This window comes from Ochotona princeps, chromosome 24 (assembly GCF_030435755.1).
Source record: "Ochotona princeps isolate mOchPri1 chromosome 24, mOchPri1.hap1, whole genome shotgun sequence".
Classification (NCBI taxonomy): domain Eukaryota; kingdom Metazoa; phylum Chordata; class Mammalia; order Lagomorpha; family Ochotonidae; genus Ochotona; species Ochotona princeps.
In genome coordinates, this window is record NC_080855.1 from 9837539 (window position 1) to 9853398 (window position 15860).

At 49.3% G+C, this 15860-nt stretch overlaps 1 protein-coding gene across 3 annotated transcripts in view; it reads right to left on the bottom strand.

Moving 5' to 3' along the window:
* Positions 1–1607: 1607 nt before the first annotated feature.
* Positions 1608–15860, bottom strand: part of ADCY9 (adenylate cyclase 9) — a 165865-nt gene continuing 151612 nt past the window's right edge. For all 3 annotated transcript variants that reach the window (XM_004586704.2, XM_058680987.1, XM_058680988.1), the window contains 6 exons: positions 14920–15022; positions 13896–14104; positions 9917–10076; positions 8728–8876; positions 5662–5703; positions 1608–3771 (listed from right to left, as the gene is read on the bottom strand). In XM_004586704.2, the coding sequence (XP_004586761.2) occupies positions 2583–3771; positions 5662–5703; positions 8728–8876; positions 9917–10076; positions 13896–14104; positions 14920–15022 (1852 nt within the window). In that variant the 3' untranslated portion in view covers positions 1608–2582. The remainder of the gene's footprint in view (positions 3772–5661; positions 5704–8727; positions 8877–9916; positions 10077–13895; positions 14105–14919; positions 15023–15860) is intronic.

Sequence of the window (15860 nt, forward strand, 5' to 3'; positions counted from 1 at the left end):
CGTGCGCTGCCTTAGGCTCTCAGGGTCATGTGCAAATGTGCAGCTACGGTCTTCCGGTGCGAAGTCAGGGGCGCAGGGGTCATGCGTGGGCACAGCCTGTGGGCCTCTTCCAGCTTGTGGAGGGGTCCTAATGGATGCTTTAACATGTGTCTGCGTGTGCTTGCTGACTGTGTGTGTGTCTGTGTGCCTACGTATGTGTCAACTTTCTGATCTGAGCTGGGGTGGAAAAGGACAGAGCGGCTGGGATGGAAGCAGCTATTTACACGGCTCCGCTCGGGGGTGGAGGAGGATATTGCTTTCTGCCTTGTGTCCCTAAGAGGCACCGCCACCCTGAACAGTGTGCCTGGGCCTGCAGGTTGGCATGTGAGCCCACGGCTGAGAAACTCGGCTGTCTCCAACAACTTCTGGATGCCGTGAGGCTCTGTGGCTTTGTGTTGAGGTATGCTCAGAGCAGGGAGCTGCAAGGGGCCCAAGGGGCTGCCTAGCCCCAGGGGAACATATGTCCTGGTTACTGAGGAAGGCTTGAGGTCTTGCTTTTGAAAGACCATGTGATGTACTGGGTGAGGCGCCCTGTGCCAGGGCTCCTCCTTGCTCAGATCAACGGACCACTGGAGGCTGGTTCTTGGAGCGAGGAATCGCGGACGCCTTTGTGGGAGAGAGGGAAAGAACCCCACGGGGAAGAAGTGTGTGCGGAGGTGAACCTGGGAGGGCACACCTTGGGCAAGACCATGGAGACGCTGGCATCCACCAGCCGTTCAAAGCCACACGGCCTGGAGGTGGAAAGTGGAAGAGGATGACACTCAGATACACACCTTAATACTGATGGAAAGAAAACGCTAATGTGCCCACAGTCCCTGCATACAAGGAAAGCATCAGGTAGTGTTCTCTTAAGGAAAAAAAAAAAGTCTGCAGTATTGTATAAGAATACATTCTTCAGAAGCGAGAGGTATTGTCACAGCCATCTTCTTCAGGATTGGAAGACCAAAAAATCGGACAGTAAGACCTGAAGGAAAAATCTCACAACCACTGAGAAGGTTCCATGTCCTATGGGTGGCGGTGTCCTGGTGGCCGACAAGTGCCCGAGGTGGCAGGTTCTGTCCCTCTTTAGGGAGGAGTGACAGAACAGGCTGATGTGACAGTTCCATGGTGAGGTTCATCAGGGAGAGGAAAGTTCAAGGGGCAGAATGTGGAGTCGGCATCACTCGTATGTGAGCCGCATGCCTACATCGCCAGAGAAAACTACCTTGGTCTTGGCCGGGACGAGAAGCTTCAAATTTGATGTGGCTTCAGCAGAGCTGCCGTGCAGCCAAGCGCAGCTGTGACTTTCCTGTGACTTTCTGAAGGCTTCGCGCAGAAAGATCTAGTTGCTTCATTTGCACATGGATGGCTCTGTCCCGAAGCTGGGTGTAAAAACTCCCTCCTCTCCAGGGACTGACTGCCTGCGAGCAGCTCCAGGGATAAAACCCTGCCCCCATCAGGCCCTACATCCTGCCAGCACTTACTGCCCTGCCCAGATCAGCCTCAGGCCCAGCTGGGTCCCCTGCTGAGAGGAGGACCCCCCACAGTTTTCCTCTTTCCCCAGGTTCCCCCCAGCCCCAAAACCCCCACCCATGCTTGGCTCCAGGAGGCTGAAGTGCTGGGGGACACAGCTGGCGGCAACCTCTGTGGACTGCCTTCCCTAGGCTTGTCTCTCTCCACAAAACGACCCGGTACCCTCTCCCCAAGACACAGCATCTCCTGATAAATAAATAAATAAATAAGTGCAACCCTCAGGCGTCAGCTTCTGAGAGAACACCTCCGCTCCCAACTGGAAGACCCTGGGTGGAGGGTTGGGATGAGAGACGGCTTTGAGGTACCTGAGGCCTGGACTCACGAGCTCGGTGCCTGGTGAGTGTTGGAGATCTTGGCCTGCTTATGGGTGCCAGGGCCACCCACAGCCCACGATGCGGCCCCTGGCGTTTGGGAAAGTGCGGGGGAGGAGGGACCGGCTGGGCTTTCTTCAGCCCACACCTCACCCACCCCTGCCTCCAGGGCCCCTCTAGGTGAATTACTGGCACTTTTTGTCAGATCCGTAAATGCAAGTGTGTGTGCGTGTGTGTGCTTACAGAGGAAGGCCAGGTTACTGAGGAACACTGTTGCACATACAAGAAGAAAAGAAACTCAATATACGTCATTGTATGAGCTGGACAACAAAAAGTGTCTCATGAGAAAAAATTAAAACAATGACATCTGAACCATAGCCTTTGTTTCAAACGTCAGATGAGACCTGAAGCCAATTTTCCACCAGCGGCAGCCTCAGTCCCAGGCCCGAGGCCAGAGCCAACCTGAAGGCACTTGTTCTCCGCACGGCTGAATGGACGACCCCAAGGAGGGCAGAGTTCCAGGGAGAGGGTACAAAGAAGAGGAGACATGGATGGAAACGAACCCTGAAGAACTGTGACCCACACAGGAGGGAGGGTGGAAATGACCACATGATACCACATCTGGGGACAGAAACCGTGGCGCTGGGGCAGCACCGCAGCCAGGTATGAATATTATTGTGTTTTGACAAATGGAGCACCGTGGGCGGCTTTGGCGCCACCTCACACACTCTTAGAGACGTTAAGCTTGGTGAGCTCGTCGGCCTCCTCCATTGCCACATCTTCATAGTCCTCTTTCTCCATGGCTTGGCTGAGATGACATCTTTCTTCGGTTTTACTGGGCTCCTTCCAGGGCCTCTTGGAAGACAGGTGCGTGTCCTTGGCCTGCACAGGGTCAGGAACCAGGGATGTCTTGTCCAAATACTGAACAGAAGGCACCAGGTTGGCGATCTCGTCTGTGGGAGACCGTCCAATGCTGCCATCGACCTGGACACGGATGTCCGGGGAGATAGACAGCTGGTGTTGTGGCACAACCCCGTTGTCCGTGCACTTGGGGTAAAGGTAGGTCTTCATCTGGCCCTTCCCCTTGACGTTAACGGTCCCTCTGTAGTCGAAGTCATAGCCCATCTTACTCAGGACACGGTAGCTTTCCTCGCTCACCTGGATGCGGCACTCGACCCCGGTGGTGTCCATCCTGCTGGCAATGTTGACCGTGTCCCCCCAGATGTCATACAGCAGTTTGGTGGTGCCAATGACTCCCGCCGTGAGTGGCCCATGGTTGAAGCCGACTCTGAGCTTGAAGTTGAACCACAGCATGTTGTTGTTGAAGTCATCCACCACACGCATCATCTCCTTGGCAAACTCGAACAGGATCTGCAGGTGCTCCTGGGGATGGCTGCCATCCTGGCACTGTGCGGCGTTTAGCCCTGACGCTGCCATGTATGTGGCCCCGATGGTCTTGATCTTCTCAATGCTGCTGTAGTCCGGCTTGCCCAGGAGCTCGTCAAAGTCCCCAATCAGCTCGTTGAGGACCCGGTAGCACTCCTTGCCGCCCTCGTAGTTCTCTTCGTAGAACTCACTGAAGTTGACGATGCTGGCGAAGATGACCCCCCCGCTGTCATGGTTCTTGGAGTAGGTCTGGGACACCTTCAGCTGCTCTGCCACATGGTAGGGGATGATGTTCCGCAGCAGCCAGTCGGCCTGATCCCGCATGCTCTGGATCTTGGTGCGGTGCAGGTCTGCTTCCACATCCCCATGGTAGTGAAGGCGGTAGCTGACTTCAAACTCTCGATTCAGGAACCAGACCAACAGGAGCAGGAGAAAAAAGACGAGAATCAGCTCCTCACCCACGGGGCCTCCTGGCCGCCTGCTGTCCTGCAGCAACGAGCTATTGCATGGATTCCTCCCGGAACTGGAGAGCAAAAAGATGAGAAAGGACAGAGCTGCTGAGTGCCTCTCCTACTGAGGGAAAGTTGGGGTACGGCCCAGCTAACTGGCATCCCATGCAAAATGTTGCCAAGCTGAAAGCTGCAGCCACCTGGTTCTGTTCGTTCAGCAGGATGAAGACATGCAGAGAGAAAGACTGGTTTGGGTACCTGGTTTCTTTAACAAATGCTGCAACCTGGTTTTTTTCTTTAGCTTTAAAAAAATCTGTTATTTTCCTTCATCTTTCATTTTTCAAAAAAAGCTCAACCTTGTATCAAATCAAAAGACTCATAAAGTAAATATGCAGACATGCTTTTCCCAGATTCAACAATATTTTGCCTCTTTGTCTTTTTTTCTTTAAACACATACACACACACATAATTGTGTTTAGCATTTTGAAGGTAACTGCTGACATATGACATTTCAGTCTTTAATATTTTGGTAAACGTTTCCTAAGAATAAAGATACTTCCCTACATAACCACAATACCATTAACAGTTCCCCCACTCCGCCACAAATTTTAACACTATTTGCTTTTTATACTTCTAATCTGACAGACTTGTAATGTTACAAAGAATTAGGGTTAGTTCCCTGAGCTCCACCTGCCTATATAAGATTTTTGGTGGACTGAGTACATTTCCCTCTTCTCTGGGTTAGTTCAGTTTTGCCAAAGTCATCTATGGCAACTTGAGCAGCTGCAGAGCAATGCACACATGCACTGTGAGATGCTCAGATGGTCCGGATGGCAGGCAGTGAGCGTCCTTCTCTCACAAGCACCAGGGCTGCCACTTTCTTGCGCCTGCACGGAGGCCTTGGCAAAGAGCTGCTGACCACAAGCCACGCTGCAGTGAGGACTGGATCCTTGTGCACGTGGACCACAAGCCGCCCTGAGTGTCTGCTGTTCCCAGACCGCCCTCCTGTAAGGCAGATGCCGCCTCTGGCCCTCTGCTGCACAGCTGCTCCTACACCCCTCTGGAACTCTTCTCCAACTGCACCAGCCACAGCAAGACAGTTGCTCCCTGGGAACTGAAGAGCAGTGCCCAGGAGCACAGTCTCTTTCTGGTTAAAAACACTTCCTACTCAATTTTAGAAAATTTAGGGAAAACTATAAATCTAAACATGATTCACCCATATCCTAAACTTGAGGTACCACTGCATTTTCTTCCAGTCTGTCCCCCTATTTTTACCTTGATTCTTAGACATCATCTGCATACTGCAGACCCCAAATGGTTACAATGGCCAGGGCCAGGTAAGGCTGAGGACAGGAGCGGGAAGCATCCTCTGGGTCTCCCACAGGATAAAGGAGCCCAGTACTTGGTCTTTCTTTGGCTGCTTTCCTAGATGCATTAACAGGGACCTGATCAGAAGTGGAGCAGCTGGGTCTTGAGGCAGCACACATATGGGATGCTTAAGCCATTATGCCACAGCGCTGGTCTCTTCAATTTATTTTCCACAAAATATTTGAAGTACCTCACATAATCTAATTTTTATTTTTGACTCTTTAGCCTATTTGGAATTTATTTACAGTAAAGTAAGGATTCCACATTGATTATTTGAAACTTCTATTCAGTTATTTCAACATGTCATATAGAATAAAATAACTTTATATTTCTGAGATTTCCTTCCTAACATGATATATCTTATATAAAATGAACCCAATGCCAGTATATCTTAATAATCATTTTAGTTTACTAACAAGATATTTTTAACTATCTTCTGACATTTCAACAATTAGACATTTTCCACCTTCTCTTTTAAGAACACAAATATCATTTATTTCTTTCAAGTTGCAACTGTTTCCAGGAAGCCGAAGACAAGCAATAACAGCACAGGGGATCTCATTTACTCAGATATTGGTAGAATATTAAAAGCTTACCTGGAATTCTGTACTGCATCAAGGGGTGAAATGCCTATGGAACTGAAATTAAAGTGCAGAAAAAATATGATTATAAACAGCAAATACAACATTCTGGAAAGCAAGCTGACAGGTGTATAAACAAACTTCCCTTCTCTCTGACACTGTCATCCTCTGTGCACGTCCCCCAAGACTGAAGGCCATCTTCCATCTTGGAAGTCCCACCTTTATACAAGCGACTTAGTTTCTGGGTACTGCCCCATGCACGGCCTGGCAAAGATGATGGCATGGATGGCTCCAGGGGAGCTTCAGCTTTCATCCCTCCATTGGGATCTGCTTCTTGGGTTCACAGAAGGGTGATGGAATGGCCCTCTATTAGTTTATCTCTGGATCCTAGTGGGAAGGTACCACAAATGTGGCTGACAACATTGGATGGCACTGTGACATCTGGGATAGATGTGAAAGGTTAACAAGCTAATTTCTAGGAGCCAGCTCTGTGGCGTAGCAAGCTAATCCTTCACCGATAATCCTGGCATCCCACATGGGTGTTAGTTCAAGTCCTGGCTGCTCTACTTTTTAAGATTTACTTCTTTCTATTGGAAAGCCAGATAGGCACAGAAGGACAGACAGAAAGATTTTCTATCTGCTGGTTCATTCCTCAAGTGACTGCAACAGTGGAGGCAAACTGAAGCCAGGACCTAGGAATTTCTTCTGGGCTTCCCGCGTGGCCCATTCTCTGCTGCTTTCCCAGACCACAGCAGGGGACTGGATAGGAAGTGGAGCATCTGGGACATTAACTAGTGCCCAAATGTGATACTGGTGGATGTAAGGTGAGGATTTAGTCATTGGGATATTGCACTGAGCCCACTGCTCCACTTTCAGCTGAGCTTCCTGCTAATGTGCCTGGGAAAGCAGAAGACGGTACAAGTGCTTGCACTCCTGCACCTATGAGGAAGACCTGGGGGAGGCGTCTTGGCTCCTGGATCAAGCTGGCTGTTGCGGCATTCTGGGGAGTGAACAGTAGAAGGGAGGATTTCTCTTTATTTCTGTCTCTAGATCTGCCTTTCAAATAAACAAATCTTAAAAACAAAACAAAGCAAAACAAAAACCCACATCAATTTCTGGATTTCATGCTCTGGTAAAGAGTTCTATCATGGCTCCACCTTCAGACAAGTAAATAGATGCTGCTTTGTGCTTAAAGTAATTAAACTACTCATTAAAGTTCGTTTTCAAATACAGAATGGCAGTTTTACTTCAAATTTTCTTTTTGATCTTGATTTGCAGACTCTCTTTCACATTGTTATTATTCTACCGAGTAAACTGAGGGTCCATTACTGGCCACTACTTCATCAATATCCAAAGCTTCTACCGAGTAAACTGAGGGTCCATTACTGGCCACTACTTCATCAATATCCAAAGCTTCTACTGAGTAAACTGAGGGTCCATTACTGGCCACTACTTCATCAATATCCAAAGCTTCTACTGAGTAAACTGAGGGTCCAGTACTGGCCACTACTTCATCAATATCCAAAGCTTCACAAGGACCATTGCATTTGATACCGTTGATGACGTGTGAGTTGAAACATTCTGTGCTTCTGAATTTACCAGAGCAGGACTCCTCAGCCACAGCTGTGCCCCACCTAGGGGGCACTTCAGAAATGGTGGGGGAAGGAGGTCCTTGTGCTGTTGGGATAATCTGGAGTCAGCACATTAGAAGTCCTACAATGTACAACGCAGAAATGTCTTGTGTGATTTAAAAAATACCCTGCTAGCCTAACCCTTCTGTGATTACATTAATGCTTCAAATTTTTTAATAAACATCTACATAAAAGACCCAATATTCAGGAATGTGTTACATTAAAAATCTTAATGCAATAAGACACTGTGAACTTTTTGAATATGTAGCTTACTGCATGCTTTTTGCTTTCCAAGGGATTACTGCATTTCTAGTTACATATTCAGTGAAAAGCTTCAACACCATAAAACCCGTTGCAAATGAGACTCGTTTGGAGAACCCCAGAGCTAAGAACCATTCTCAATCAGCAAGACACGTACGCTGGGGAGCTCACTTCTATTCACCAACACAGGAACTTTTCAAGATCACACCTATGACTCACATCCTACGTTACTAAATTATTTTTGTAGCCAAATGATGGGAACTGGTCCTGCACATGCTCCTTGTATTTTGCCATACCAGCCTCTCCATTCCATTGTGTCTGTCACTGGTTTGGTTCTAAAGCCTGTTCTGAGCATCAGAGACCGAATGTGCTCCCTGGGGGTGTGGAGGGATTTCAAGATCCAAGACGTACGTCTCAGGTCATCACGTTGGGGACTACTGACAGTATTTCTAAGGGCCCCTGGTCACTTGCATGATCCTGTCTACTGTCACTTCCTTTGGTGCATGAAACTGACTTCTAGTGAGGTAAGGACCAACTTTTCTTTGTTACATCTTCTTATAATTTTGCTTTTTCATGTTCTTGACTGTCCTGTGTGAAATGGTTTCAGGTCTCACTTTCTCATTCTTTAGCAGTTAAGTCCTAGCATGTTATGTCTTCTGGGCTGTCTGTTTTCATGTAGGTACAGGCTGAGCAGCACTTACCTGAAATGTTCGGGTGGAGAAGTGATTCAGATTTCAGATCAATTCTGGATTTTGGGACATCTGCATGTGCATTAATGAGCTCTCCTGTGGACGGGTCAGCTCCAATCTGACCACAGAATCTCTTCCTGTTTTGTATTTACCTTATACACACAGCCTGATGCTGATTTTATACAGCTTTAGTAATTTAGCACACGACACAAAGCTGGCATACACCAAATCAACAGACTCGCAAAGTTCTGGATTTGGGAGCACCTGGAATTTCCACATTAAGGCTGCTCAAACTGCAGGGTGCTGTTAGAGCTGTGACTTTCACATATTTCTCTGGGGGCATTTGACTTTGGGGATGCTATGTGTGTTGGAAGCTCTCTGGGGTCATGGTGACAATCCTGTCTTCTAGGAGATGACAGTGCAAATGCACAAGTGGCTGATCCCTAAGTGACACAGGGATCAAGGTCAAGGGTGCCAGGCCCACAGTGCCAGTCACATACCTGTCCGGGCACAGAGAGACATAGAGCAGGAGCAGCGGCCCAGCCCCGACGACGGTGGCCAGGGAGGACCTCATCCAGGAGCTGAGCTGGCAGAAGTTACAGTAGTGCACCACAGCGACCAGCACAGCCGAGCCTGTGACCACTGGGAACTGCAAGGAGAGCAGGTGTTATGGTGGGCTCTTCTCTCCATCTCCATGTCCTGCCTGAGATGCCTTGGGCATTGCAGTACTATTTTTACCAAAATATGGCTGATGCCACCAAATCACCTATCTCTGCATAACTTTGACCTGCCAAAAGGCACAGAGTGAGTCTTTAAACTCATGACCCAGGACTTTAGCAGCTAGGTCACCAAGACTTTCCTCCAGGTGTGTGCTGCTGTGCGAAGGCAGGGTGAGGCCACCCCAGGAGCTACTGCCAGTGATCACTTCCTTTCACACAGCTGCTCCACGGGCCCGCTGAAGCTTGCTGTGGTATGAAAGTAGCCCGTCTCCATAGCTTGTACCAGAAACATGACCTACAACAGCACTAGCTTGCCTACTCTCCATGGTGTTTAAGTCAGAAGCCCCTTCCCTGACTGTTTGCAGTAGACCCAGCCTGGGTCCTTCACTGGTGTCAGTCCTGAAGACTGACCCATGGTCTTCTATCATCTGGAAAGGTGGGACAGATTCTCCTTAGAAAAACACAGATGTTCCTTGGCTGATGGTGAAAGTATACCAAGAGCCAGTGCACAGCACCACCTTAGCCTCACCTAGCTCAAATGTGTCCTGAACTCTCACGTCACCTTATACAAGCTTGTTTGTAGCAAGGGGCTGAATATCTCATGCCACCTCCTGCATAATGTACTGAAAGCGGCAAGCAGAATAGCTCTATACACTTCCACAGAGGGGAACCAACACCGGTCAGCTCTGTCCATGACAGAGGTGGGAAGGGGTGAAGCCAGGGAGGAGCTGCACCTGCTGGGGGTTTTACTGGCACAACCAGTTATAGCACTTGGGCACCTGTACAGGCTGCACCAAGTCGTCCTTAAAAAGCAGGGTCAAGGCAGTAACAGGCTATCTGTCTCTTAGAGGGCACAGCCTGCATTTAAATTGCTATCACAAATAATCAGGCTTATTAAGGAGAGGAAACACGCACACACGCACACACATACACACTTCCCGGAGAATAAGGCTACCAAGCCATTACTTACATGTATGTTTGTCTCAAATTCAGAGGTGACATGGGAGTAGACAGCGAGGGCAGGCAGGGATACCAGCACGGCTCCCACGCAGTGGCGAGGCAGCCAGCCTGCAATGCGTTCCAGCAGGCACTTCGTGCAGGCCATAACGTCCTCCAAGAAAAACACCATCCTGGAACGGGGTGGGTGGGGTGGGGGTGTGTCAGCAGCACGTGGGCCTGGCTGGGACTGCTCCCAGGATAGCCAGTGCAGGCTCTAAGTCAGGGATGGCCTCAAGTGCTATAGCCACAGCCATAGGGATGTGGGCAGCAGGTAGAGCAAACTGGCCTTGCTCGGCTTGTCACACCTCAAGTTCTGGTAAAAGCTACTTGTCAAAAACTACTCTGGCTTCACTGGCTCTGACCAATGGAGCACGCCAGAAGACTCACACCAATAGGTCCCAACTGTCACCTGTTCTCACCTGCCTCTGGGGCAAGAAGACTTGACTAAAGTGGTTCTGGAGGCTTTCTGTAGGTTTGGAAGAGGAGAGAGATGGTGGTTTCTCACAACAGAGGGGGTGTTACTGCCATCCAATGGGCAACAGTTTGGGGCTGTTAACATACACTCAACTTGCAGGAATATACCTAAGCCCTGTGCAAAGATCAGCTCTGCCTTGGGACATTGTCTAGAGTCTTTTAGCATCTTGGAAAGTCATGGCACATACTGAACCCAATTCATGGTACTTGTGCCACCAAACTCACACACCCATGCGGTCCATTTCCATCTATCACGTCCACAGTGATGATATGCATGAGGCAAAACGCTTTGTCATAATCTTCCCAGGGCACTATACAAGAGGAAGCACTTGTGTTTTATTTAAATGACTTTTTGTCTTTCCTCCTTCTTGTTGCTGTCTTCTTTTGCAGTTAAGAGTCTGGGTAGGCCACATCTTTGGGGAGAATACTGACAGACTCTATGAAGAGGGGGACCCGAGCAGGAGGGCCCGAAACTCCTGGTAAGGAGGAGGTCTGGACTGAGTGAAGGGCCCTCTGGGCTAGAGCTGGGCCAGAAGTGGGAGGCAAAAAAGGGTGCTGGGGGTGTCCTGGAAGGGAGACCCCCACGTCTGCTAGGGAGATCTGTCTCTCTCTCAAGCCTGATGCTGGAGGGCCAGATCCAGCATCCTGCTGTCACCTCTGCAGACAGGAGCTGCTACTGTGATTCTGCAGACTTAAAGCTCATCCTCCCACACACAGCCAGGCCTCTAAGCCTTGGGCTCACCGTGGCACCTGTAGCTTACCAAACTCCCTGGTTGAGCTTAGCTGTGACCTGGAACTAGTGACTTTCTAGTCACTTCCCATGCACTCTGGCACAGACTGACCCTCTTAAGGTCCTGCACAGCTATGGCATGCTGATATTGAAAAGGTTATAGAGGTCTTTGAATGTTCCAGAGAATAATCATCTCCTCAGAGGGCAAACAGAGGGGACCAAATCCTCAGCCAACAGAAGGGGAGACTGACTCCTAACACTGCAGAGTTCCAAGGACAAGACCAGCCAAATTCACACTTGCCCAGGACAGGAGTAAAGGAGTGAGATTCTGAGCCAGCGTGTATGAAGACCTCTAGAAAAGACAGGTTAGGCCCAAGCAGTGACTGTGGACACTGTACAGCAGCTACCCTAGGACTCTGTCGCTTTCTGCAGCACAGCAGCCCCAACTATGGCCTTTAGAGGGGGCCAGGAAAAAATCCACCAAGGTCCCAACCATTCTTAGGCTCCCTGGATTCTCGGAAAATGGAACTCAATCATTCCAAATGCTCCTTCTGGAGGACCCTGGCCACCTTATTCATAAGACACTGCTGGGGAGGCAGTATCCACACCTTGGCTTCAGAACAGGGTCCAAGGGAACAGAGAGTAGTGTTAGAGGCTACAACAAAAGCCATGGAGCCATGGCAGCCTTGGAGTCAGAGGCTAGAGGCCCCTGTATTAGACAGAAATCCAGCCCGGGGCAGGGGGATTGCCAGGGCAATGACTACAGTTGAGTATGGGGTTTCATTTGGGGTGATGGAAATGTCCTAAAATTACATCTTGGTTATATTTGTGAATCTTCGTGAATTCTCTAAAAACCACTTAATAGTTCAGTTAAACAGGCATGCTCACTGTTCATAAACCTAGACTAACAAACAAGAGTTAGATGGCTGAATGTGTAAATGTTCTCTGTGTATGTGTGGGTCCCCACTGGTCAGGTCAGGGAGTGGGGGCTGAGGTGGGGAGAGGTGGACATCAGGAAGGGCTGAGCTGTGTATGGGTGGTGGGCTTGGTCCCCACATGGAAAACGCATCTCAGGGCTTCTTTATTGAGGGAGGTGAGCGCAGCCTTTGAGGGGCCTCAGCAAAGCTTTATGGGACCATGGGATGGCCATCACAGAGGGGGCAGAGGCAGTCTATCCATTCCGAAGGGCAAGAGAGTAGCATCTAGAGGCCCCAGAGCAGATCTGAAGCCTGGGATGTAGGGTGCGAGCAACTTAAACTCAAGGTGAGGGTCCTTCTCTTCATTTCAGCTCCTGCTGGCTCCTGCAGGCAATTACTGGCAGGCTTTGCTAGTCTGGGAGCATATCCTGCTAGTGTGACAGGCCTGGATGTGGTGGGCACGGTATCAGGCTTCAGGTAAAGCAGGATGGTTAGGAAAGGTGAGAAGCTATGAGCTTCCCCAGGAGGCAGCTTCCCTGACAGCTACTCGGGGTCTAGCTGGAACCTCCATCTTTTTAAAAATGAACTGTTAATATATTTTTAAATTAAGCTATACAAGTTCCTTATTCTAGGTTAGGGGTAAGGAATATCTGGCCTACAGCCTGTATAAGACTAGTGAAATCATTTGGTCTGGCTCTGCCAAGGCAACTGCAGGTGGGGTTTGAAACTGAATATATCAATAGATGCCTAGTTTTTCGGTTGATAATTTTGTGTGGCTCACCAAGGATGTTATAAATATCCAAATGACTCTTGGCAGACAAAAGGTTCCCCATTCCTATTCTCGATCTCGGGTTCTTTTCCTAGATATCACCTGCAAATACTCCTATTTCGTGAGTCTTCTTTCTTTTTTTCTTTCTTTTCTTCCTTCCTTCCTTGTTCAATTTCACTAAACATTATCTTACAAATACTATGTTAACACATGTAACAGTGACTACTTCTGTAAAATCTGTCATGGGTTACAAGTGCTATTTTTATTTTTTCCCAATCTATATATGAAAACACAATCTGAAAAAAAAAATTATTTACTTGACACAGTGCGAGTAAGCACTTCCTTCTACTTCTTTATTTCCCAAATGACATTCCCAGCTGTGACCTAGCAAGTCAATTTAGTCTTTCACGTGGATGCTAACTTAGGTCTCGCCACTGACACCCAGGTTGCACATTAGCAGCAAGCTGGAGTCGAGCATGGTGCTGGAACTTAAGCTCAGACATTCTGCTCAGGGGCATGGGCACCCAAATGTGCATGTTAACAGCCAAGCCAAACACCCAACCTCTTAACTTTTTTGAGCGTATTGCTTGCAGCATAAAGTTTTAAATCTTGATGAAATTCCACCTAGAGTTGCTCTTTTGCTCCTGGTGCTATTGCCTTGAACCATGCTTGTGAAGACTCAGGCTGACATCTCCCTCCACAGGACGCAGCGTGGCACTTGCTGGCCCTCAAGCTTATCCTCTTTCCCCTCCTGACTCCCTTTCCTATTTCCCGTCTTTCCACCTTCCTCTTTCAGATCTTTGATGCAGGAGCTCCAAGAAACACTGGCAATGTCAGGGTTGCAGTGGGCACTGGCCTTCTCTATACATGTGTTTACACTTGTGGCAAGAGCCAGTGGGGATAAACAGCACAGTGAGGCCAAGGAGGAGGGGGGACAGTCAGCTGACTCTGGAAGACCGGCCTGTGCGCTGCAATCAGAATGTACCACCCTTAGCCGTCCGGCCAGAAGGGGGAGCTAGAGGCTAAATCCTGAAGCCGAACCCAGCAGCAGGCACCTTACCTGACAGACACCACGAGGGACAGCACCTCCAGCATCAGGGCTGCCCCAAAGACGGCCAGGGCAGCTGGCGGAGGAGGCATGGCTGCTGCCCCATACTTTAAGAAGCACGTGGCGGAGAGGACCAGGAACACTATTGTAGACAGAAACACATCCAGGAGGGAGCTGAAGGTGGGGCTGGCAAACGTCTTCACAGGGGAATTCTTCATCACCTGTTGAGAGCAGGAGATGCAGCATGAAGACTAATGGATGGCCACAGAGTATGACTCCCTGAGTGCGTGGTCTGTTCCAGACCAGGGCTCAGGTGGCCGTGTTCCATTTCACGGTGAGGAAACTAAAGCACAGAGAAGTTAAGAAATGTGTCCAGAGACACACAGCAGTCAAATGTAAACCATTCTGTGTCTCAGTAGAATGAGGAGTTACTGACGGGCAGGTTAACGACTGCATCTATAAAGGCTGTGGCCGAGAGTGGCGCTGACTGCTGGGCTCCAGGCTGAGGCAGCATGATGGCTGTCTTCACAGCGGACGATGGCTAAGGCTAACACACACATCCCATGCGAGCATACGTGTGTGTTCCCTCACCCTGCTTTGGTCTGGTTCTGTGCTGGGTGCTGGGACAGACAGAAACTGTGTCTTCAGGAAGCTGACAGCCTGCTGTGGGAAGGGACAGGAATACAAATGACAAAGAGGCAAGTATGTAGTGTGAGGTGACCGAAAGACTGTGAGTCCTACAGAGAGAGGCAGAGCCCTCTCTCCCCTCCGAGCTCCTGTGTCCTTTTCAACGGGCAGAAGGCAGGCCAACAGCAGGTGGACAGTCTCAGTTAAAAAGCCACTGCAGATGTGGCTGGGCCTTCGGGGCTGGGGGCCACCAGCTGCAGAAGAAGGGGTCTAGGACTGTACCACGACCTGTTGTTTCCCTGCCATGTGAAGGTAAATCAGCATTCGCTCTCATGCTCTTCTCATTTGCTGGTGACCTGGAACATGAGCGCAACATGTTTTCTTGGTACAGCTATGAGGGAACACGTACCTCCTCCTGATAGCTGCTTCTGTAGGATCGTTCCAGCTCCTGATCCAGGAAGTTCAGGCTGAACTGATTGATGGGCGGTTTAAAAAAATAATCCTTCATCAGGCTAAAAGACACAAAAATGCAGTCCATCAATAGTCAGCCAATCATTGTGCTCCTTTCTACCAGAAGATGACAATTAGCTACCAAAGCACTGCTCATTCAACACATCACATGTACTTCATCTGAGGGTCACTATGTAACAGTTACTATGCAACGGCCCCCTTTTAAAAACAAACCTTAGGGCTTCAACCCTACCCAAGAATGACCATTCATCTTTTTTTTTTTTTTTAAGATTTATTTATTTTTCATTACAAAGTCAGATATACAGAGAGGGGGAGAGACAGAGAGGAAGATCTTCTATCTGATGATTCACTCCCCAAGTGAGATGCAACGGTCGGTGCTGCGCCGATCCGAAGCCAGGAACCTGGAACCTCTTCCGGGTCTCCCACGCGGCCCAAAGCTTTGGGCCATCCTCGACTGCTTTCCCAGGCCACAAGCAGGGAGCTGGATGGGAAGTGGAGCTGCTGGGATTAGAACCGGCGCCCATATGGGATCCCAGCGCATTCAAGGTGAGGACTTTAGCCGCTAGACCATGCTGCCGGGCCCAAGATTTATTTATTTTTATTACAAAGTCAGATATACAGAGAGGAGGAGAGACAGAGAGGAAGATCTTCCGTCTGATGATTCACTCCCTAAGTGAGCGCAACAGCCGGTGCTGTGCCAATCCGAAGCCGGGAACCTGAAACCTCTTCTGGGTCTCCCACACGGGTGCAGGGTCTCAAGGCTTTGGGCCATCCTCGACTGCTTTCCCAGGCCACAAGCAGGGAGCTGGATGGGAAGTGGGGCTGCCGGGATTAGAATTGGTGACCATATGGAATCCCGGCATGTTCAAGATGAGGACT